This window comes from Sus scrofa, chromosome 8 (assembly GCF_000003025.6).
Source record: "Sus scrofa isolate TJ Tabasco breed Duroc chromosome 8, Sscrofa11.1, whole genome shotgun sequence".
Classification (NCBI taxonomy): domain Eukaryota; kingdom Metazoa; phylum Chordata; class Mammalia; order Artiodactyla; family Suidae; genus Sus; species Sus scrofa.
In genome coordinates, this window is record NC_010450.4 from 32,688,094 (window position 1) to 32,711,651 (window position 23,558).

Below are 23,558 nucleotides of genomic sequence, written 5' to 3' on the forward strand. Positions count from 1 at the left end.
TGTGGCACAATGGAAACGAATCCATCTAGGAACCACGAGGTTGTGGGTTCGATCCCTGGCCTCACTCAGTGAGTTAAGGATCTGGTGTTGCCACGAGCTGTGGTGTAGGCTGCAGACTCGGCTTGGATCTGGCCGTTCCTGTGGCTGTGGTTTAGGCCAGCAGCTGCAGCTCCGATCTGAACCCTAGCCTGGGAACCTCCATATGCCTCAAGTGCTGCCCTAAAATGACAAAAAAAAAAAAAAAAAAAAAAAAAAAGTCATATCTTTCAGAGCTTTTTGTTTGTTTTCATCTGTTATTCTTGCGGTTGTTGTTAAACTTTTAAAAATTATAGCAAGTATCTAAGCAGATCAATGACATGTTATTCTTTCTGTGAATAGGGGTGAAATATGAAAACATGCTTAGTCAAATTCAAATTGGACCACTGGGTCTTTCAACCTAAGTCTCTGTTAATGGTTTAATCTCCTTAATATATACTGTTTTATTCTCCCCTTCTGTCAAATTTTTTTTTTATATCGTTTTGTCTTTTCTAGGGCAGCACCCAGCATGTGGATGTTTCCAGGCTAGGGGTCTAATCGGAGCTGTAGCCGCCGGCCTATACCACAGCTACAGCAAGGCCAGATCTGAGCCGTGTCTGTGACCTACACCGTAGCTCACGGCAATGCCAGATCCTTAACCCACTGAGTGAGGCCGGGGATCGAACCCAAAACCTCATGGTTCCTACTCAGATTCGTTAACCACTGCACCATGACAGGAACTCCTATTCCTGTCAAATCTTAATTGGCTTGAAATTGTGCACCTATTCGTTGGTATGTACTTTGGGTGAGAATATGCAGCAATAAAGTAGATGGGACCTAAATATCTGAAAGAATTCTTGACTAGTTTACGTAAAAGAATTATATTCTGCCTCCCCCCTCCCACTGAAGTTTTGTGGAAAAAAAGAAATGTATCATTTGTTTTCCTAGTATTTATTTGTTGACCTGTTGAATAAACTTTGGAATAATTTGGGAGAAATTTTGGTATTTCACTGAATGAGTATTTAGAAAGTACCATCAAGTAGCTTTTTTTGTTTATAGTTTGAGAATAAACATTTATGTATATTTAAGAATGCATGTGTGTATATTTGAGCATAGCATGCATATTTTTTCTGCTTATGGCTAATTTTCAACACTAATTTATGTCCAGAGCAGAAAAGAATAAATATTTGGATAGTATGCCTCTTCTACATATATTTTCAGGTCTACTTAATTAAGTAAGGTTTCAGACCTTGTTAAAATTACTTGTATAAAGAAGACTTTGGAAGTGCAGTCAGATTTCAATTTGACAGTGATATATAACCAAGGCAGAATTTTACTTTAACAGTTAAGCTTTGAGAATACAAATATAAACAGTCCTAGTTTTAAATGGAATTCTTCATTTTCCAGATGTTATAGAGCATTCATCTTTCCATGGTGTACTATGGAGGTTTAATCCTACCTTACCCTTCTGTATTTTGTTTTCTAAATGATATTATTTACTACCCGAAATCACTCATCATTGACCTTAAAAATAATATATTCTACTGACTTCATTATATTTGTTAGCTTTCGAGTACATCTTAGAGGCTTGGAAGGGAAGATCACAGTGAAGAAACTGCTATACTAATCATATTTTCTTTTCCTTTTCCTTAAATAGGAGCCTTGATTATAGTAGGAAGCTGAAAAACGTAAGTGTTTAACTTCACTTTCCAAACTTTTTTCCTTCTAACTTTGATGGTTCAAGTGTAAAATTTAGCTCGTAAGTACAATGCCTCTTGGTATTTCATCATATGAGTATTTAGAAAGTACCATCAAGTAGCTTTTTGGTCTTGCTAGAAAGACTCTTCCTTAGAAAACAAGTATATGTGCCTCTGATAGAATAATTAATGATTGTGATAGAAATAAAAATGGCAGGTTGAGGGAGGGGTCCTCTTTATTTAGATAAGGGTTCCACCCAGAAATAAACAAATGAAAGCTTGCACTCTATTTGCAGTTTGGTTTCTTAAACCCAAAATGATCTGTCTCAGCAGGAGCATTAGTTCTCTGCCATTGGTAGGCACAGACGGGATTATTAAATTAAGCAGTTGGGCAAATTGTTTGGTGGAAAAGATTAGCATCATAGAAGTAGTGTACAATTGTGGGCCTGCATCTTTTGTGGATTTTTTTCCTATTAATCTTATGAATTTTTGTTAGTACTTTCCAAAATCAACTTTTTAGAGTTAGATATTATTTTCCAAGTGCAACTATGTTAGTACTCTTTTATTTTAAGTTCAGATTGAAGAAATTAAGAAGTGGCTTTCTCTATATAAAATTTTTTAATTGGCTTTGACCCTCCCCTTTTATAAAAATTTCAAAAAAAAAAAAAAAAAAGCCCAGAGTGCGATTATATTTGATTGACATTCTCATTCTTATTTCCGCTTTCTTCCTCTATAAAACCAGGGATAAATGCCTTTTTTTTTTTTTTTTTTTTTTTTTTTTTTTAGGACCGTATCCGAAGCATATGGAGGTTCCCAGGCTAGGGGTCAAATCAGAGCTATAGCTGCTGGCCTACACCACAGTTCATGGCAACGCTGGATCCTTAACCCACTGAGCAAGGCCAGGGATGGAACCTGCGTCCTCATGGATGCTGGTCAGATTTGCTTCCACTGAGCCACGTTGGGAACTCCAAATGCCATTTTTCATCATACAGTTTTAAACAGAAAACCCATAATTAAAACACAACACAATGGAATTCCTTCATGATGTAGTGGGTTAAAGATGTGGCATTATCACTGCAGTGGCTTGGATTGCTGCTATAGCACAGGTTCAGTCCCTGACCTGGGAACTTCCTCATGCCACAGGTAGCCAAGAAAAAAAATACATATATATACAACACGAGTTTTACCTTCCATTCTATTACACATTGCAAGACAGCCTCATACTTTTGGCAACCATGAGTTATTTTATGCCTCTAGTTTGTATCCTGACATATGCAATTGTCTGTACTGTGGCAATTTATTTGTAAGCAATCAGTTAAAAAAGAATTTCTGGAAGTTTTGAAAGATTCCTGAAGCAGCATTTTCCCACTGAGGTAGACAACCAAATGGCATCGCAGCAACAATGCTCACAAGCGTATTTTGGGCCTGTTACCATCTAGGAGCAAAGTACACGTATCACATTGTCCGAAGATTTTTCTGGCCTAGCCAGTAAAGCGAGGTACCATAAATACTTCTGGGCTTTGTTGAAGCAAGAAGACCAAGTGTGAAAACAAAGTAATGATTCAGTTTTAAGGATCTCATCTTCAGCTGAGCCCTGCTGGGTTTTATGGGAAAGTCAATGTAAAGAACATTTGCTTTTTTGGATGGTTTCTTTGGAAAGACAGAGCAAAATTAACTTAGGACTGTAGCTTCAGACCTGTGAATATTCATAAACATTCTTAAACATCCACGAGTGTTCATTGGCAGTAGCATTGTCCAAGCTAACAGTTTCGCACTCAGACAACTGGGAATCTAACTGTACCCCAAAGCTAGGTATCTGCACATGGCACGTTTCATTATGTTGCTGTCTTCTGATTAGACACATTGTGTTGATCTTATGCTGGAAATCACTAATCAACTTTTATCACTCCTTTGAAAAATGTTTGCCATTGGTCTTAACAGAACCTCCGTGCCCCCCAAGTAGAAATTATGGGCCTTTAAAAGCACCTCTTGGAGTTCCCATCGTGGCTCAGTGGTTAACAAACCCGACTAGGATCCATGAGGATGCGGGTTCAATCCCTGACCTCGCTCAGCAGGTTAAGGATCTGACGTTGCCATGAGCTATGGTGTAGGTCCCAGATGTGGCTCGGATCCCAGGTTGCTGTGGTTATGGTGTAGGCTGTCAATTCGACAGCTATAGCTCCAATTCGACCTCTAGCCTGGGAACCTCATATGCTACAGGTGCAGCCCTCAAAGACAAAAGACAAAAAAAAAAAAAAGAAAGAAAGAAAGAAAAGAAAAGAAAGAAAAGCACCCCTCTCACATGGGAAATTGACAACCTGTTTCATTGTTTGTCTGGGTGGCGACTCTAGGGTCTCCAAGAAATTTTGCTTCCTGGTTATGAAACCTTCACGAAGAACATAATTTTGAAGGACCTATTTTTCCTTCTTGTTGTCTTATAGAGCATATTCTTACAACCAAATTTTCCATAAAACTAGAGTCTTATTTTAACTACTGAATTGTGTTTGTGTGGACTGATGCAGCATTGGGTTCTTATTCAAATTATTTTACTTGGAATGAATACCTCATGGATGGTGGTTTTCGTAAATTAATACTGCACCTTCTCTTCTCCTGCTTTCCTGTTAGGGGGACATTGCTGATTCCTTAGTTTAAAAGTAATTCTTTGTGTGTGGTTCTGTTTCACAGGTCCTAGTAACCATTTACTGGCTGGGCAAAGCAGCAAATAGCTCTGCATCTTATAGCGGGACGACACTGGACCTGAAGGAGTTCGAAGGCTTGCTGGCTCAGATGAGAAAGGTAATGGCTTTTCTCCTTCATCCCATGAGGTTTTGACAAGGCGGGAAAACGACACATTTGCTGGTTTTAAAGAGGACTACAGTTCCACGTGGTAAAATTGCACAGACCAAAGATGTCATGTGGTCAAGGAAACCACCTCTTGCCTTACGGATATTGTCTTTGCCTCATGCAGGCACGCCTACCTGAACTTTTATTACCTTTTGAGAATGGGAGACCTGAGCTCTATGCAACTTGAATTCTAAAAGAGCAAATTCATTCTGTCAGTATATGGCTTTAGAGACCAAAGAATTCAGGGCTTATTTTCTTGGGGGAATAATGCCTGAATTAAACAATACCATATTATACAAAAATGAAGACTTGCTCTGCACTTGTATCCTAAAGGTCATTTTGTTTCCCCGTCAGGGCCTTGGTGTGGGTGAGGTAATGCCAGCCAAGTTCTTGCCTGGGCATCCACTCTGGATGGGCTCTGAAAAATTAGAAGCATTCTCTTCTAAGATGTGCCTTTTACAATCATTGTATTTGGATGACCTGGAAATTTGGAAATCCTGTTTTACAACAGCCAGAGCTTTGTTTATTTAATTATGAGTTTGTCCAAGAATCAGTGGAGTATTTTGTGGGGGGTTACCTCTGTGTTCCTTCTTAAGATTCAGCAGCATATGGGAGTTCCTTTCGTGGCTCAGTAGTTAACGAACCCAACTAGGATCCATGAGGATGTGGGTTCAGTCCCTGGCCTCGCTCAGTGGGTTAAGAATCCAGAGTTGCCAAGAGCTGTGGTGTAGGTTGCAGACGAGGCTTGGATCCTACATGGCTGTGGTGTAGGCCAGCCTCTGTAGCTCCGATTTGACCCCTAGCCTGGGAACTGCAAAAAAAAAAAAAAAAAAAAAAAAAAAAAAAAAAGACCCAGCAGTGTACATTAACTCACCCAAAGTACTAAGATATAGTATAACTCAGGAACAGTACCACCCAACAAGCCTTCATGAATAGGTAAGACCCATTTGTAATCAGTAGCATCCATGGGTTTTGGATAAGACCCATATTGCAGCAGATAATTAAGGCCTTGTTCTCTCTCTTCTCTAACATGCAAACTAAATGCACTAATGAGACTTCATTGAGAGACATTATGTACTTTACAGTTTTTCTTTTAATACTGACAGCAAGAATTTGCTCCAACTTTCTAATGATTTATTTTTTCCCTTGAAACTAATCGTTCTAATAGTTCTTTGCATTTGGCTAGAACCAGGCTGGCTCATGTATGTATAAATGGACAAAGTTTTTATATTGGTCATAACACATATAAACAAAGTCCTTTAAGCTAAATTCCTTTAAAAACAAAATAAACACACCACTCAATCAAATACAATACGTCATTTCTTACTCTTAACTCTTATTTGTCCTTTTATTTTTCATCTAGCTTAATAGAGTTAAGGATGCTTAGGGAAAAGACAAAGGTGAGTTTTGGTCTGGATTTGTGAAATCCAAATGTTTAGATGGATTATCTTTTGTAAACTGTTTAGAAGCTCTGCCTAAGATTTTCCACTGGATTCTCTTGGAATCTGATTTCTTCTCATTATTGATGTCTTACCACTATTCCAGCTCCTGTCAGCTGAACAGCTATTGGTCTCTGCAGATCTCTTAACTTCCCTTTCTATTGAGATAGTTAGTTATTACCAAATGCCTTGAAATGATGTGTTGTTGTAAACAGATATTACCTTTTTAATGAATATAGACAACATCATAGGACACGAGGGAGTAGTTAGTATCACTGGACAAGGCATGACAATTAAAAATGGCCAGCTGTGGTGCCCCCATATCCCTATATAAAGTAGAAAATAATTGACCTGAACTTCACAGGTCTATCCAATGCCTGAAATATTAGATTTATCTAGAGTGTATATTATCTCATTTTATCAATTAGGTTTGAGTTTGGCTGGAAAATGCAGAAAACTCTATGGAGGTCTTAAATAACATAGAGTTTTATGTCAGCCTCACATGCATAGGTCTGGACATGAGTAATCAGAGCTGGTGTAGGGGTTCTTTGATCATAAGGGGCCCAAGCTCCTTCTGTCTTTTTATGACACCATCCTCAACTCATGGCCTCTTACCTGCTGGTCCAAGATGGCTGCACAAGCTTTAGCCATCACATCCATCTATGAGCCAGGAGAGAGGAGAGATGAGGAGAAGAGAGATCTATGCCTTCCTTTTAAACACACTTCTGGGAAGTCATGCATTACACCTCTGCTCACATCCTGTTGACCTGAACTTGGTCACATAGCCATACCTAGCTGCAAGGAAACACGTGGGAAAAGGAGACTTTATTTCATCTAAAAACTGTATTTTCACCAGAGAAGAAATGGAGAACAAATATTGAGGGACAACTGGAACCTCTTCTGCACATGTACAAGCTGAAATAAATTTGAAACGAAAAGTTTCTCTTTCACAAAGGAGGTTGGCCAGAAATTGTTTCATATTCATTTTTTCTAGTGGTAGAAATGTGCATAGAGATGATTAACTATGGTACAACTTGTTAAGTTCTATATTGCAAGTAACACATGTAGAGCCCTTAACATAAACATTTGACACACAGTAGATGTTCATAGCAGGTTGCTATTGCTACAGACAAGAAAAGGTCTCTGCCAGCATAGCAACAGTGACCTTTCACGGGCCCTGGATATGTCAGAGAAAGGCTCCCAAAGGATGGGACACTTAAGATGAACCAAAGGGAATCACTTCGAGAATAGTGAGATTAGGAGTTCCTATCATGGCTCAGTGGTTAGTGAACCTGACTAGCATCCATGAGGACACATGCGGGTTCAATCCCTGGCCTCAATCAGCAGGTTAAGGATCCAGCGTTGCCTTGAGCTGTGGTGTAGGTCATAGATGTGGCTTGGATCCTGTGTTGCTGTGGCTGTGACATGCGGCTACAGCTGTGGTTGGACCCCCTAGCCTGGGAACCTCCATATGCTCCGGGTGTGAACCTAAAAGACAAAAAGACCGAAAAAAAAAAAAAAAAAAAAAAGAATAGTGAGATTAAAGGGAGAATCATGCAGACTAGGGGTGCCCTAGAGATCTCAGGGTCTGGAACTACAAAGTCAACACTCTAGGTTCTTCTTTTTTCTCGCTCTCTCTTCCTTTTTTTTTTTTTTTTTTTGGTCATCTCCCCTAGTTTCTCCTTGAATTCATCCTTTCCTCCAATAGGCACATGTTCCCTCATCGCAGAGACCATGGCCAACAGCATGCTCAGGATTACCTGTGTCTAGCTCCTGGCCCAGAAAGGCAAAGGAATTCTCCTCCCTGGCCCCAGCCGTAGAACACCTAGGGTATTCTCTGGTCCAGTGTGGGTCCTCTTCCTGAACCAGTCAGTATGACCAGGGACAGGGGCTACCATGATTGGCCTAAGCCACTACTGTTTCAGACTGTGAAGGCTATCACCAGAATAAGGAGATACAGAGCAGAGAGCTTGATGGGCAAACAAGTCCAAGACCTTGGCCTAGAACAGCAGCAAACCATCAAATTTCTCTTCCCTTAACTTACTTTCTTTTTCGTGACACTTGCCATCCAACTTTGTTTCATCTATCAGTGATTCTCTTTGATTTTTGTTTTCCCTGGTAGAGCATAAGGCCCCGGAGGACAGGTATTAATAGAATTTGCCTAACATTGTGTCCCCGGCACATAGAAGATGCGCATATTGTGCCACATAGAAGATGCTCAGTCGGTACCTATGGGGTGAATAGCTTCCCCAACCAGAGTGTGGTGGGTGGACCTGGATCACCAGGCTGGAAAAGGAGAACCTAAAACACTCCAGAATAGGATTTAGCCACCTTATAAATCACAAAGGAAGCGGAAAATGGTGCGTGTAAAACAGAGGCATCTGGAGTTTCTCAGATACCGTAAGTCGTTCACCAGCCCTAACTGGTTCTCATTATCTCTGCCAAAGGAGGATGAGAAGAGGACAGCTGAGTGAAATGGTCCAAAAATACTGTGGAAGCTGGTAGTTCTCACCCCATTCATCAGCACACTTTTATGAGAACAACCGGCAGTTAGCACGATGGAGAGATCTGAGGCTTACCCCTTCTCCCTGGAGTGTTCTCCTTAGAAGACAGGATGCCCCTACTGGGCCTGCGGAGATGATGTAACAGACCCCAAGAAAGGAGCATTTAGGACTTCCTGTGTGGGTCAGAGAGTTAAGAACCCAACTAGTATCCATGAGGATGCAGGTTCTATCCCTGGTCTTGCTCAGTGGGTTCAAGGATCCGGCATTGCTGTGAGCTGTGGTGTAGATCACAGACGAGGCTCAGATCCCCCATTGCTGTGGCTGTGCTGTAGAGAGGCAGCAGTAGCTCCAATTGGACCCCTAGCCCGGGAACTTCCATATACCATAGGTACAATTATTCCTCCTGCTGATGCCACATTTTTATTTCTGGCTGAAGAGCTAGCCTCCTGCGTCACCCTGAGGTTTCTAAGGGGCCAGCTTGGCCAAGGATGCCACAGGTGGCCTGGTTTTCACTTGTCAAAGTGGCCCTGCCCTTGAGCTTCCAGCTCTCACTCAATCCAAGGTTTTATTCTTAGCTTTCTACAACAGACGGCCTTTCTGTTTTTCTTTCCCATAAGAACATGCTTCTTGGAGCTTCTTGTAAGAAAGCAGCTGAAGCTCCAAGAAGCATGTTGACTTTCTCTTTTTCCCTTTCTGTTCTGTGGATTGTCGGGAAGGGTGGGGAAGCCCTTTGGGTGTCGGGGAAGCTTTCCTGTCATTATGTTCTTGGAAAACCCAGTTTTGTAATGCTAGGCCAAGCAGCTTGCAAAATTGTGTCATTTCTAGATCTGACCAGTGGTTCAGCTTCCTGAGTGTCTGCCCACCCCATGAATTTGGGCCCAAGGCATCTCGTTATGAATTATAAATGGAGAAGGAGATAGAAGAATTGCAGTGTATATATAAGATTGTGTCCTTAACTACGTTTATAAATTTTATATGATTTGTATATTGACACATACATGCCCAGTGAATACAAATTAGTGATTATAACATAGCTAACATTTTTTGAGCATTTATGTGTCAAGGCGTTTTTCAGAATGCTTTCCATATAGTAATATATTTAACCGTCCCAGCAGAGCAGTCCTATGAGATAAATATTATGAGCTCCATTTTACAGATGAGAAACCTGAAACCAGGCAAAGCAAAATAACTTGCCCAAGGTCAGACAGCTGACAGAGGGTGGAGCCAGGACTTAAACTGTCAATTGAGCTTCTGAGACCATGCTTTTAACCTACTCTAAATGCCACTCTTTCGCAACACATATAGTTTGGTGATCTAGGCATAAACAGTGTTTAGTGAGGGGATATGATCCAGGTTCGGTCATCCACAAAGTATGGAAGCAGCAAGCATCTGGCAGGTGAAAGAGGTGATGCTGATGGTGACAACTGTAACGACACCAACGTTGATCAGACATTGTCAGCTTTTACCATTTGGTATTTGCAGAGAGAGTCCTGGGTTGGAAGCACATTTTTGCTGATTACTGTGTGACATCAGGCAAGTTACTCAACCTCTCTGATTCTTACTTTTCTACAAAATGAGGACAATGCTAACCATGTCATTGAGGAGTGCGTTGTGCGGATTAAATAATAGAGCATGCAGAAAGCATCAGGCAAAGCCCTAGACATATACTAAGGGTTCAATAACATTAGCCATTTGGCCTATTCTCGATGGATAAATAATCCAAGATAATTACTTGCATTTCCAAAGAAACTAAATACAAAACCATATCCAACTTAGATGTATACTTTTCAGTTAGTCATGAGTTCTTCCTTTTCCAGCTAGTCAGGCCTGGCTTTTGTACAAGTTCTGGTTACCTTTTGACCTACAAATAAACTACCTTCATTTCCATAACTGGAATTTCTGCCTTCCTCTGGGGGTCATGGACTCCCCCAGACCATTTGACACCCATTCCTTAGGGTCACTAATCAGGTCCTCAGTGTGGCAGCGACGGGGCGCGTCTCTCAACCCCGCCCTTCCCCTCTCCCACTCCCTTTTCCTGATACGAGACCTGCCTGTGCCTTGTGAATTACAACTACTCTGTCCCCCTGAAGTCCACCCCGCCTCCCCCCGCCTCCACCCAAGCTGGGGAGTGTGTCAGAGGATCTGGTTAGCATTGATAGAAGCAGCCAGCAAAGGCACTTCCTACGAAGGCATTGGCTCCGGTGGGCATAAGAGTCAGGTTAGCCAGTTTTCAAAGTTGCAAACACGGAGAATATTTACTTATTTGTCCTTTTTACTGGGAATGTGGAAGGGACCTGCCTGAGCATCCCAGGAAAGCTGCAGTGGGACATTCCCGTCTTTGCCGATGTCGTTCACAGCTTTGATTTTAAGCAAGTCTGGGGGAGATTAAATTGAGGTTTATCTTTGAGTGACTGGAGTTATTTCTGTTTTCGTCAGCTCGGACTCTCATAATTAATGCTAAGACACTGGCGGGAACAAGGCTTTTATTATAATACGAGGGTGAGGATGGCTTTGACTGACCTTTCTTCTGCTGGAGTTTCAGTGTTTTAGTATGTGCTGCTTGCGCTGGAAAGAATTTATAATCACAGGCTGTCAAAGACAGCCATTGTTCTCACTGCTCTGAACATGTGGGTCAGCCACAAGTGCTTTCAGCTCCCCCAGCGCCAAGAGCTGGCCGAGAGCGAGAGCATGCCTGGATTCTTCTGAGGCATCAGGAAAAGCATTTTGCATATTTTTCATTGCTCTTTTTTTTTTTTTTTTCTTCCAACTTTTTGCCCCAGAAAGACAGCTCCCTTTCAGAGCAGGAATTTCCCTTCAAGGTAGCAGAAGATGGAAGCATGCCGCTCCAGGATTTTACAGCACTGATTCCGCTGCAAAAACAAATGCTGTGTGCATTAGCCAGACAGCATAAACAGAAGCAGTTGTGCAGCTTAATAAGGGGCTGGGTCCCAGAACAGACATGCAGTTATGGATTCCAAAAGACGGGTCAAGGTTAAGGTTTTAGTTTCTCATTTTTTGTTTTCATCTGTCATTGTATTCTTGTGAATGCAAACCTGATGGTCTGTTTTTCTTAATTCCTTAGATTTTTTTTTTTTTTAAACATTGTGGAGTACGAGATGCTTGGGAAATTTTTTTTTTTTTTTTAATTTGTGTGATTTTCCGATTGAGAAAGTTGAAGCAGGGAAGGGTTGAAGATTGAAATGCTGACTTGGTGCTGATCATCAATTTGACAACGGGTTGCCATAGCCTTTCCAAACTGATTCTGTAGGCAGGACTTTTTAGAGATCTCCGGAGACTGCTTTTCCTGATATTTGCTGTAATGTCTGTAATCCTTTCATTTTCTTTCCGGACAGGAGACTGATGACATTGAGAGTCCCAAACGCAGTATCCGAGACAGCGGCTACATCGACTGCTGGGACTCTGAGCGGAGTGACTCCCTCTCTCCCCCCCGACATGGCAGAGATGATTCCTTCGACAGCCTGGACTCCTTTGGCTCCCGTTCCCGGCAGACACCTTCGCCCGATGTAGTCCTCAGGGGAAGCAGTGATGGTAGGTGGTAGCCTTACTAAATGTCCCATCTTAGAACTCTCCCTTGTCCTCAGCTGAGAGATTGGCACTGAGAAGGTGGGCTCCATCGCCACCTTGCTGGAACCTGGGAACGCTAACCTGGCAGCCGAGAAATCTCTTTGTGGTGATTGTCGTGGTCCTGAGAAGTTGGGTTGGCGTTGCCAGCGGTTTGTTTGAACGTGGCCTCAGTGAGCATATCTTATACTGGAAAATGTGTTACATCACTCCTCCCCGGGTCTCAGGGAATCAAGGCGCTGTGCAGACCGTGAGCTCATAAAGTGTCCCGGAGGCTTATGTGCTCCAGGCACGAGGAAGGGAGATGTTTGAGTGAGTACAACACCGTAGAAGTGAAAGTAGATCAACATTCAACAAACTGGAAACACACTGCACACACTTAGGAAGGCTCTGAAGCTGGGGATTTGTGACACTTTAATTGGCACGGTTTTGGCAATCTGTCTGATGCTTGTGATCCCTGACCACTGACTAGAGCGATGCAGGTGGCCGTTAATGGATAGACCACAAGCCACACCGCCTGTTTCTTCTGAGGCTGGGTTTGATTTAAATCCCTTAGGTTTTATATCCCCTGAAAGGAATGATCATTTTTCTTTACAAAAATGTACAGTCGCGCAACCTGATGTAAATTGAATGTAGATCTTCCAGAAGCTGTGTACCGTACTTCTCTGGCACCTTTGGGCTTTGAGGAAGAAAACGTGGGTTGGCGTGGCTCTGCATGTGTAAACTTGCAGAAAGACCCTAAGGCTGGTGGGGAATTTTTCTATTTGTTTCTATTTCTTTTTAATGTATTGCTGGACTGAAGCTAATGTTTCTAGAGATTTTAAGTCTTCTGTCTGAGATGAAAATTATCCTTGATAGCGAAAAGATCCCTTTTAGCTCTAAACGTCTGTGTTACGAAATCCTTGGGGACTTAATGTGCCCAGGCCCTGAATTAATGACTTGACCCCTGGTATCTCGTGCAATCCTCAGCACAGATTATGAGATACTCAGTATTTTACTTAGTCCTTCCATAGCGCTGTGAAACACTCCTTATCCGTATTTTACAGATGGATCTTAGAGAGGCTAAGTAATCTTCCTAACATAGTTTAGTGCCCCAAATCACTGTCAGTAAGTGCTGTCACAATCTTGGCCTCAAGAAGTGTGGGTCCAAAGCTTATACCCTTGAGCTTAATTTACCCACACTTTTTTGTTTGCCTAATAGATTTTTCAAATTCTAGAACAACTGAACTAATGCTTTTGTTTAGTACTTAAACTTTCCAACAAATAGATTAGCCTCGGGGCCACATCGTATGTGACTCCAAAAGAATTCTATGGTGCATTGTGAACTGCTTGAAAAACATTTCTAAAATTTTACATGACATCTTAAGTACCACCCACAGTATTAGAGGTTACCTAATGGAGCTTTAAGCTAAGGGAAAGGGAGGTTTTTACTTTTATGAAACATGTCTTCACCAAACGATTTCATCCATATAATGTTGATTGTTTTAAAATGTTTTATTGTCTCGTCCTAGTTTTTCATAGCTGGCAATATCGATCCTTTATTCTGTCACCTGCTTCAAGGGACTCAGAGTTTATACTGAGCCACATCTTGAAGGGATTTGAGATGGTAATTACTAATATTGTACTAATGTGCGCTGGAGGCACAGTTTTGTTTGCAGCAATTAAGATTGATAAGCTAACATCTTTTCATAAGTTTTTTCCATAAAAGAAAAACATGAAACTGAGCTTCACAAAACACCATCCATGAAAGTATCTTTTTTTTTTTTTTTTTTTACTTGCTAGAATTTTTAATGTTTTGAATTTTCTTTTTTTCATGAAAGTCTCTTAACTCACAGATTTCACCATCACCAATCAGCCTGATGCCTTCAGGCTTTTGTTCCTGTAAACTAATCAAGACCTAATGAGGTTTTAAAGAAAAACAACACTTTAAAAATATCCGTCTTAAAAAGTGTGGTACCAAAAAAAAAAAAAAAAAAAAAAAAGTGTGGTACAATTTTACCCAAAGAGAGGTTGTAGTTCATTAGAGTTTATGGTCTATTTTTTAAGGGGTGATAATTGAGAAGATTGCTAGTCCTAAGAAACACTTCCAAAGTTAGAAGAACTTTTTTTGGGGGGGGGGTGGTTCTTGAAAATTTATTTCCTAGGGTTCACAATCAACTAGGAAAAGTCTTACCATGAAATTCTCCAACTTCACATTGGGTCAGTACGGATAGTTTTCATGTTATTGCTATTGAGGCCCACTCATCCATGGAATAGGGGCAGTTAAGAGCTGCACTCCTAAGAGGTGCCATGATTCTATGCGTGGGACACAAGAGCCACCCGGTAAGGTGGCTGTAGGTCCCCAGAGCCAATCCATCTTACTAGATAGGGGCCCGGTCCCTCTCTCACCATCACTGCCATTTCCTCTGAGGCCACTGATGGGCTTCACTGAAGAGGAAATACAAAACCTTCCACTCAGGCGCTTTTTCAAATTACGAACATATTTTTTAAATATTTTGTTAAAGGGATATTCTTATCTTTTGCAATATTTTTTTTAGGGCCACACCTGCAGCATACGGAGGTTCCAGGCTAGGGGTCCAATCAGAGCTGTAGCTGCTGGCCTACACCACAGCCGCAGCAACGTGGGATCTGAGCCACATTTGCAACCTACACCACAGCTCACGGCAAGGCTGTATCCTTAACCCACTGAGCGAGGCCAGGGATCAAACTCACGTCCTCATGGATACTAGTTGGGTTTGTTAACCACTGAGCCACGACAGGAACTCCCAGGATATACTTATCTTTTAAATAAAAGATGAGTTAAGGGAGAGAAGTAGGGAATGAGAGAAATCAAAGTGCTAGAGGAAGATGAAAAAGCAAAGGGTCGGTGGTGTGTATGGCAAACATACATTTAAAAAAGAAGAGCTGCTAGTTGCTGGAAGGGAGAGAAGCGATGAGTAGAGGAAGGGAAGGATCAGACTTTGATAAAAAGATGTTGCTGTCATCATCACATGCAAAGTTGGGCATAGATGGACTAGCCACCCTAGTACATTTTCATGTTTTCTGGATGAAGTCAAGTCAAAATCTTTTGAAGTCTTGGCTTGAAATGAGGCATTCTAACACTTATGGAAAGTGTACCGTGTCAACCACCATCTAGCTGCTTTATGCCCTCTCATTCAATCCTCACAACAATTTACCAGAGTTGTATTAGTGGTCCTTGTTTCCACTAAGGACCCTGAGGTGCAGAGGGCTTACATTTTGCAAACTCACACAGCTAATAGATGATGGAGCTGCAATTAGGTCTTTGAGTCCAGAAGGTTGCATTTCTCTCAACTGAGACCTCAGGCCACTGGCAAATTAACTCTTCTTGAAATGTCTGTTGGAGACGTTCATCACAGGGCAGTTGGGGCAGTGGGGGGAGGGGGGCGAGAAAGGTGATCTATTTGTGTTGACCTTTTTTGGACTCTCACTCAGTATGCTTTGGAGAAAGTGTTTTTAGATATTGTACCAAAGTAAGTTTCATAGATAATAGGATTTTAGAACAGAGGAAACAGAGGCAGCTCTAATCCCTGCTAAACCTTCATCGTGGATTGAAAAATCATTTTCTCCCATTCATTTATACAACAAAGTACAGGGCTTCCCTTGTCAGGATGCTTTACGCAAAGGCCATTTATCTAAGCGCAGCCTGTCACGAAGGAAGGAACTATTTATTCTCTGTTTATGCCCAAAGTTAGGAAATGGCAGCAGTGCACCTGAGGATGATGCCATCCTTTTAGCAAAGTCTGATCCTTCCTTCGCCCAGGGTTACATCCCTCTCCCTTCCAACAACTAGGGGTCTTTCTTAGGCTGGAATCTAAAGGACAGAAATTGGAGTCCCAAGCTATTACTTATTAGCCATGGAGAAGGGACTCTTTGGGTCTCTCTGGGCCTCTGTTTCCACTTCTGTAAAATGGGGATAATATCAAGTGGGGAAACAAATCCAGACGCTTGGCAAGGTAAGATAGTATGAGTGTTTGTTAGAAAGCCATTCGCAGGGGACTCTAATATTTTATGATGACCCTGAGACAGATATACTTGATCAAAGGCTTAGGGATAGAAAGGGAGCTAAGTTATGAATCAAAAACCGACAAGTAATGAAATGGTCAAAACTTCAGAAGGGCGCCTGAAAGCAAGTGGCATGAATAATTCATAAACTGAATATTTCATCTGCAACAATGAACAACTTGTTTATGTTCAAGGCTTTTAACTTTTACCATCTTTTAAAAGTCCTTAAATCATTGAATCTCCAGAGGAGGTCATTTCATTCCTACTTTTAGAGAAAAGGACAGGCAAGGGTCTTAGAGACAAGCCTAGGAGCGCACAGCTCATTTGTGACAGATCCAGAACTATTAGGACATAAAGAATAGCATGCACTTGTTAAGCGCTTACTTGGAGCCAAGTACGGTACCAGTAGTCTTACATGTGTCCAGTCCTCCTAGCAGCCCTACGGAGTAAGTGGTATCAGTTTCCTCACTTTATATTGGAAAACTGAGGTTGGAGTGGTAAAGTGACAAATGCCAAAGTAGCATAGCTAGTGAGTGGCAGAGCTCAAAATAAATAGATCTGACTTAACCCCCTCAGCCCCCTGCCCCGCGCTGCCCATTCTGCTCAGCAGCTCCGTCTCTCGACTTGGATTTTAAGATTCTTTTCACAAGTGTCAAGAGATCAATTTCTTTTTGACTTGTACTTTAAGGTTCTTTTCACAAGTGTAAAGAGATCAATTTCTTTTTGCTATCAACAGAGTGGAATAAGCTATTCAGAACGCTCTCATTGATTAAGAGTTTTTAACCACCATTGAGATAGTGGCTGCCTCTAACGGTGGTGTGTGTTTTCATGGATCTTTAAAGAGATGAAACTCGGGAAACAAGGATACAATATAATAATGAGGGCTATTCCCCAACAAAAGACTGCTGTTGGTAGCCCTGAATTCCTTTACATTCCAGCCAAATTAATTCATTGACTCATCAGATCATTTGAAGATACCCACTGTGTGCAAAGACACCGTGATAAGTACTGGGGAGGATATAATGCCCTTGCTCTCAAAATACAAGGTAGAAAGCAAAATGTATCAGAGGAAAAAATAGATCATCGGGCCATAGTGTTCACAGGAAAAAAAGATTGCCTCTACCTATGAGTCCCAGGAAGGGCTCCGAAGTAGAGGAATATGCATTTATTATAACTTGCACCATTTTCTGGAAGGCAAACCCTTGATATAATCCATACTGATCATCTTTGTGAATTACTATGGCTCTTATATTGTCTGGGCTCCTTGATGAGAGCTAATATTCTCTAGGTGTTTTGTGAGTTGGTTAAATACACCTCAAAGACAAAGGATCATAAATCCTTCATAATTCTTATGTGTCGGAATCCCTAGCACAGTGTAAGACATGCAACAACAGGTGCTGGGTAAAAACTTCGTTGGTAAATTTATGTGTTTTTTTTTTTTTTTTCTTTTGAGAGTTGCAGAATCTGAGCAGGCATATAGTTGGATTGCAAACGTGTTGTTAATTGTAACACTCAGCTACAGTTACGCTTCTATTTTTTTTTTTTTTCATTTGACTTTTTTTTTTGTCCTGATTAGGATTGAGAGCTTTTCCCAGAGTGGGCTAATTTAGACTGATACTTTAGATTGGTTGAGTGAATAACTTAAGGAAGTAATCCCCGAAACCCACAGATTTAACCACATCCCTGGTACAGCATACTTGCCAATGGGAACTTTATTGCGAGTCCAGCACACTTTCTCAGCACCCATCCTTCTCTTCCCAGGGAGAGGCAGCGACTCTGAATCCGACTTGCCCCATCGGAAGCTGCCAGATGTGAAGAAGGATGACATGTCTGCGAGGCGGACTTCCCACGGTGAGCCGAAATCAGCAGTGCCTTTTAACCAGTACCTCCCCAACAAAAGCAACCAGACAGCCTATGTCCCCGCGCCTCTGAGAAAGAAGAAAGCTGAACGAGAGGAATATCGGAAGAGCTGGAGTACCGCCACCTCCCCCTTGGGTGGGGAGAGGCCCTTCAGGTAAGGCCTGGGCTGCGCTGCCCCCGACCCTGGCTGGTGGTACTACGGGACCCACAGCCCCTGGCCACAGATGAGCTCCACGAGCCACTTTAGACCTGTGATGTCGGGGGACAGAGGGGGGCAAGACAGATCTTGGGGGAGAGATTGTCATGATAGACTGTAAGCTTCATGAAGGCGCCCGGAACAGTGCCTGGCACACAGTAGGTGTTCAACAAATACTGGTCTAACAAGCAGATCTTTGAAACCAGCTTTACTGGCAGGACGCTGAGAATAGATCTGCCATTCATGTCCTTCTCTGGAGACTGACTCCCACTCCTGTTAGATTAGGTGCAGTAAGACTTTATCCAGATGCAAACTGATCTACATACAAGCTCAAGCATTATGTAAGGGAGGCATGGATGGTTAGTAGATGCAAACTATTGCATTTGAAGTGGATATGTGATGAGGTCCTGCTGTATAGCACAGGGAACGCTATCCATTCACGTGTGATGGAACATGATGAAGAATAATGTGAGGAAAAGAATATATATGTATATATGACTGGGTCACTTTGCTGTACAGCAGAAATCGACAGATCATTGTAAATCAACTATAATTTTTAAAAATCTTAACTAAAAAAAGTCACATGGAAAAACAGTTGTGATGAAATGGAAGAAACATTGGACTTATCTCTGTAGAGAAACAAGCTGTCTTTCCCCTAATCTCTGATTGTGTTTTCACATTTATGCATTCATTTATTCAGTGGATAGGTATTTATTGATATCTACTATGTGCTTGGTGCTATCTCTTAGGTTTTGGGGACCCAATGACAAATAGAATCCCTGCCTTCAAGAACCTTATAGTCCAAAAAAAAAAAAAAAGAAAAGAAAAGAAACTTACAACCTGGTCTAATTCTTTCAGCAAAACCACCCCGATCATGGCATGGTTATTCTTTATAGTCTATCTTTATTATCTATGATTTTTCCCATTGAATAAACCTTGTATTATACGTTTTCATTATTGAACAAAACGTGAATTTTACCGTCCTATCAGGAAAAAGTTTTTGCCTTTCAATGTCAATTTTGAAAAGCCTCTTTAATCAATATCGAGTTTATGATGCATCGTATTAATTAGCAAACGGCAGTATTTAATTTCCTTCCCATTAATTACCAGGCTCATATTGCATGCTATGACTTTTTGTTTTAAGTGGAAGTAATATCAGAATGACCAGGCCATCGATGACATGTGATCTGCTCCTCAGCCCAGTCGGTTAGTTTGGTCAATTTATGTTGTCCAACTCACTAGCTATCCTGAAACAATAGAGGAAGAGGGAAGTGAAGTGGGGTCTTCTTGTGAAGAGGACCCCGTTGGCCAAATGGACCCCCGTGGGAAGCCTCCTGATGGTGGGTTAGAACTCTCCCCCAGCCGTGGTAAGGAACAGCCTCCTCCAGAGGGGGCCACGGTGGCAGCAGCTCCCAAGGCTGAAGAAAAAGATGCTGTTGAAATCCAAAAGCGGAGAAGGCTAGAGCAAGCTGGAATCAAGGTCATGCCAGCAGCACAGCGCTTTGCCAGGTTAGCTCTGCAGGCCGAGGGCTGGCCTGGCTGGCTTTATGCATGCCTAGGGGTGTGGAATCTGGCTGATGTGATGGCGTTTCCATCTTGTTTTCCCACTTCCTGCTTTATCCGTTGCATCGTTATTTCCTACCTGGAGCAAATCGAAACAGCTAATAGTCCTTGCCTTGGGGCCTGTCTGCTGCGTATTTGGTTATTTTAAATGGAGGTGAAGAGTGAGCTTCATGCTGCTTGAGCAGACCTTGTCCTGTCAGTGTGGATGGTTAGGCACCTGTGGGCTGCAGGATTGACCGAGTAATAACATCTGATTTTTCAATTGTTCATGGCTTGTTAATTTTCACACTACTCCTAAATGGCTCTCACTTTACACATCACTGGAAAATAGTGCCTTTGGAATGGGGAACACTCTCTTGAGAAAGAGTGGCTGACTTACAAAAATCCACCTAATTCGTTGTTCCAAAGGAGCAGTAAGGTCAGGTGTATTTGACTCATTTTCTCAAGCATGTTGATTCGAAAACAAAGAATGGAGTAATTACTTCTCTTAATTGTAACAAAGGCACTAGTATTCAGTCCCGGTCGCTTCATATTACAGGTGAGATGGAGACCTTCAACAAATGAAGTCCCAGAAAATGAGAGTTCCACAGTTTGTGGAGTGTTTGGGGAAGCTGATTCGTTTTTCTCATGGAATAACCGCAAAGATCCTAACAAATCATAGTGACACAAAAATTTATTGGATAAGGTGAAATTCACAACAGTTTGGCAATTGAATTCTCTTGCCACTTGCTGTTTTATTTAATCCTAAAAGGCAGGTGATGTACCCATTTTCAAGCCAAGTAAAGTGAGGATCAGAGAAAGTAAGTCTTGACGGTCTCAGAGCTGGTTACTGTTGACTTGGTGGCCAGATGAGATGTTCTGACCACAGCACTTAACGAAATGTTCTGCCTCCAACGCACTTAACGAAATGTTTTCCATTCCTCTATACAACTCCATGTGTGGTGATTGCTGTGGACCAGGTCTACACCGAAAGTTCCAGCACTGACTTATATGGATGGAATGCCAGAGTAGCTTTGTATTGATGCAACACTAAAGATACACTTCCTCCTGTCAGTGGTACCCCACCGAGAGGCATGTCTGCCCTAAACATGTACATGCTTCTAGAAAACGCTAACATAAAACCAGGCCTGTGTTATAAGCAATTCTCTGGTTTTCTGAAATAATGAAGGGTAATATCATAGAATCTTAAAATCAGAAATAAATCCAGATAACCTTTAAATTTTGGTTCAGAAACCTTGTCAGAAACATGCTTTTGCAACATCATGCGAGCATCTACTTGTATCAAAGACCAGACTAGACACAGAGAATACAAAAATGAAATATGTCCCCTCGCCATTTTTTTCAGATTTTTTCCTGCTTCTGTCTTTAAGCCCAGAGCACAATAGAAGTAGGCAGTAGATGACACAGATAAGAGTATGAATTTACAAGAAATTTTAATCGTAATATTCTTGACACATATACCTTCATTTTCATCACAACTATGAAATCTTTAACTAAAATTAACCAAAGATACCATCATCTTTATGGTGTATTTTTTTTCAAATTGCCAATCTGCTTGATTTTTTAAAATCTCATTTTGAAAAATGGATTTTTCCATGATTACCTATGCTGTTGGATGTCATAGCATATGTATTGGCTTCTCAAGATTCTTCTATAAATTCCCTCATATCCTTTGCCATTTATTCTTTCCTTTAAAGAAATTGCTTTATTGTGGTAAGAACACTTGGATGGAATCTACACTCTAAACAAACATTTAATACAATACAGTGTTCTTCATTACAGGTGCAATGTTGTATGCCAAATCTCTAGGATTTATTCATCCTGCTCAACTGAAACTTTGTTGATGAGCAATCCCTAATTTGCCCTGCCTCAGCCCCTGGCAGCCACCGTGCCACTTTTCAATTCTATGGGTTTGACTATTTTAGCTACTTCATATAGGTGGAATCATGCAGTAGTTTTCTTTCTGTGACTGGCTTATTTCACTTAGTTTAAAGTCCTCAAGTTTCATCCACATTTTCACATATGACAAAATGTACTTCTTTTTTAAGGCTGAATAATATTCCTGTGTGTGTGTGTGTGTGTGTGTGTGTGTGTGTGTGTGTGTGTATTATCTCAAATTACCCTTATCCATTCATCCCTTGATAGACATTTAGGTTGTTTCCACAGTCTGGCTTTTGTGAATAATGATGCAGTGAAATGGGAGTGCTAAGATTTCTTTGGGATCCTGGTTTCAATTATTGCAGCTATATACCCAGACATGGAATTGCTGGATCACATAGTGGTTCTGTTTTTAATTTTTTGAGGAACCTTTGTATTATCTTTAGAGCATCCAAAGAAGCTGGGGGAAGTGATTGGGGAGAAACTTTGAGAGAATTCAGCACACCCAGGAATTGTGGTACCATAGAAAAAAGAAGAGCCTGGGCAAAGGCTGGCGATTCCACGGGCACACTATGCCTCCTCAGTAACTGGGAAGCTTATTTTCTAATAGAGCAGTGAAGTCTTTTATGCCAACTTCCATTCTATGGACAAACACAGGAGTTCCCCTTGTGGCTCAGTGGTTAATGAATCTGACTAGGAACCATGAGGTTTTGGGTTCGATTCCTGGCCTCACTCAGTGGGTTAAGGATCCAGCGTTGCCGTGAGCTGTGGTGGAGGTTGCAGATGTGGCTCGGATCTCACGTTGCTGTGGCTCTGGTGAAGGCCAGCAGCTATAGCTCCAATTAGACCCCTAGCCTGGGAACTTCCATATGCCTTGGGTGCGGCCCTAGAAAAGACAAAAAACAAAAGCACACACAAAAAACTCCCATAGAATCATGGTTAGTCTACAGATGTAAGTCTAGTTGATGAATAGCATGTTTCTATGCTAATTCTTCTCCTGTCCATATTCCTGTTATCTGGCTTCATTTTTGCCATGTTTTGTCTAAGTTAGCTATACTAAGTGGAAATGTGCAGGTCAGCGAATGTCTGCACCTTGGAGCTACGGACTTAGCATTTAAAGTGGAGTTTAGAGAGTTCCCGCTGTTGCACAGTGGGATCAGTGGCATCTTGGGAGTACTGGGACACAAGTTCCAATCCCCTGCCAGGCACAGTGCATTTAGGATCTGGTGTTGCCACAGTTGCTGCTTGAGTCGAGACTGTGGCTCAGATCTGATCCCTGGCCTGGGAACTCCATATGCTGAGGGGAGACCAAAAAAAAAAAAAAAAAAAAAAAAAAAAAAAAAATGGATAGAATGTATGTTCCCAGCGAATGTTCCCAATATCGACAAAACACAGCTGCTCCAAACACCCAGAATTCATTTGTTAGACAGATTTTTCAGCTGCTAGGTCTCTCATAAAAGCTTATACAGACCATGCTACTAGCCTGTCTGTGTCCTTGTTGCTGACTTTGTGCAGCCCACAACAGAGCCGAGAATCATTCTAAGTTTATCCACATTCAGGGTCCTGCTTTTAATGTGGCAGAAATTCACATAACTGGAATGAAATGCATATCATGAAGAAGAAAAGGATTCTTGGTGCCTGGAAAATTAAAATGTAAAACACTTAAATATGCCAATGTCTCTCTCTCTCTCTTTTTTTTTTTTTTTTTTTTTTTTTTTGCTTTTTAGGGCCGTGCCTGCCACATATGGAAGTTCCCAGGCTAGGGGTCTAATCAGAGCTACAGCTGCCAGCCTACGCCAGAGCCACAGCAACGCAGGATCCGAGCTGCATCTGCGACCTCCACCACAGCTCACGGCAACGCTGGATCCTTAACCCACTGAACAAGGCCAGGGGTCGAACCTGCAACCTCATGGTTCCTAGTCGGATTCGTTTCCACTGTGCCACGACAGGAACTCCT

At 41.7% G+C, this 23,558-nt stretch overlaps 1 protein-coding gene across 1 annotated transcript in view; it reads left to right on the top strand.

Annotated features, from left to right (window-relative positions):
- Nucleotides 1-23,558, top strand: part of LIMCH1 (LIM and calponin homology domains 1) — a 359,519-nt gene that overhangs the window by 255,059 nt on the left and 80,902 nt on the right. The window contains 5 exon segments of the mRNA XM_021101157.1: nucleotides 1,673-1,703; nucleotides 4,398-4,508; nucleotides 11,853-12,048; nucleotides 17,866-18,118; nucleotides 19,403-19,669. Coding sequence (XP_020956816.1) covers nucleotides 1,673-1,703; nucleotides 4,398-4,508; nucleotides 11,853-12,048; nucleotides 17,866-18,118; nucleotides 19,403-19,669 — 858 coding nt within the window.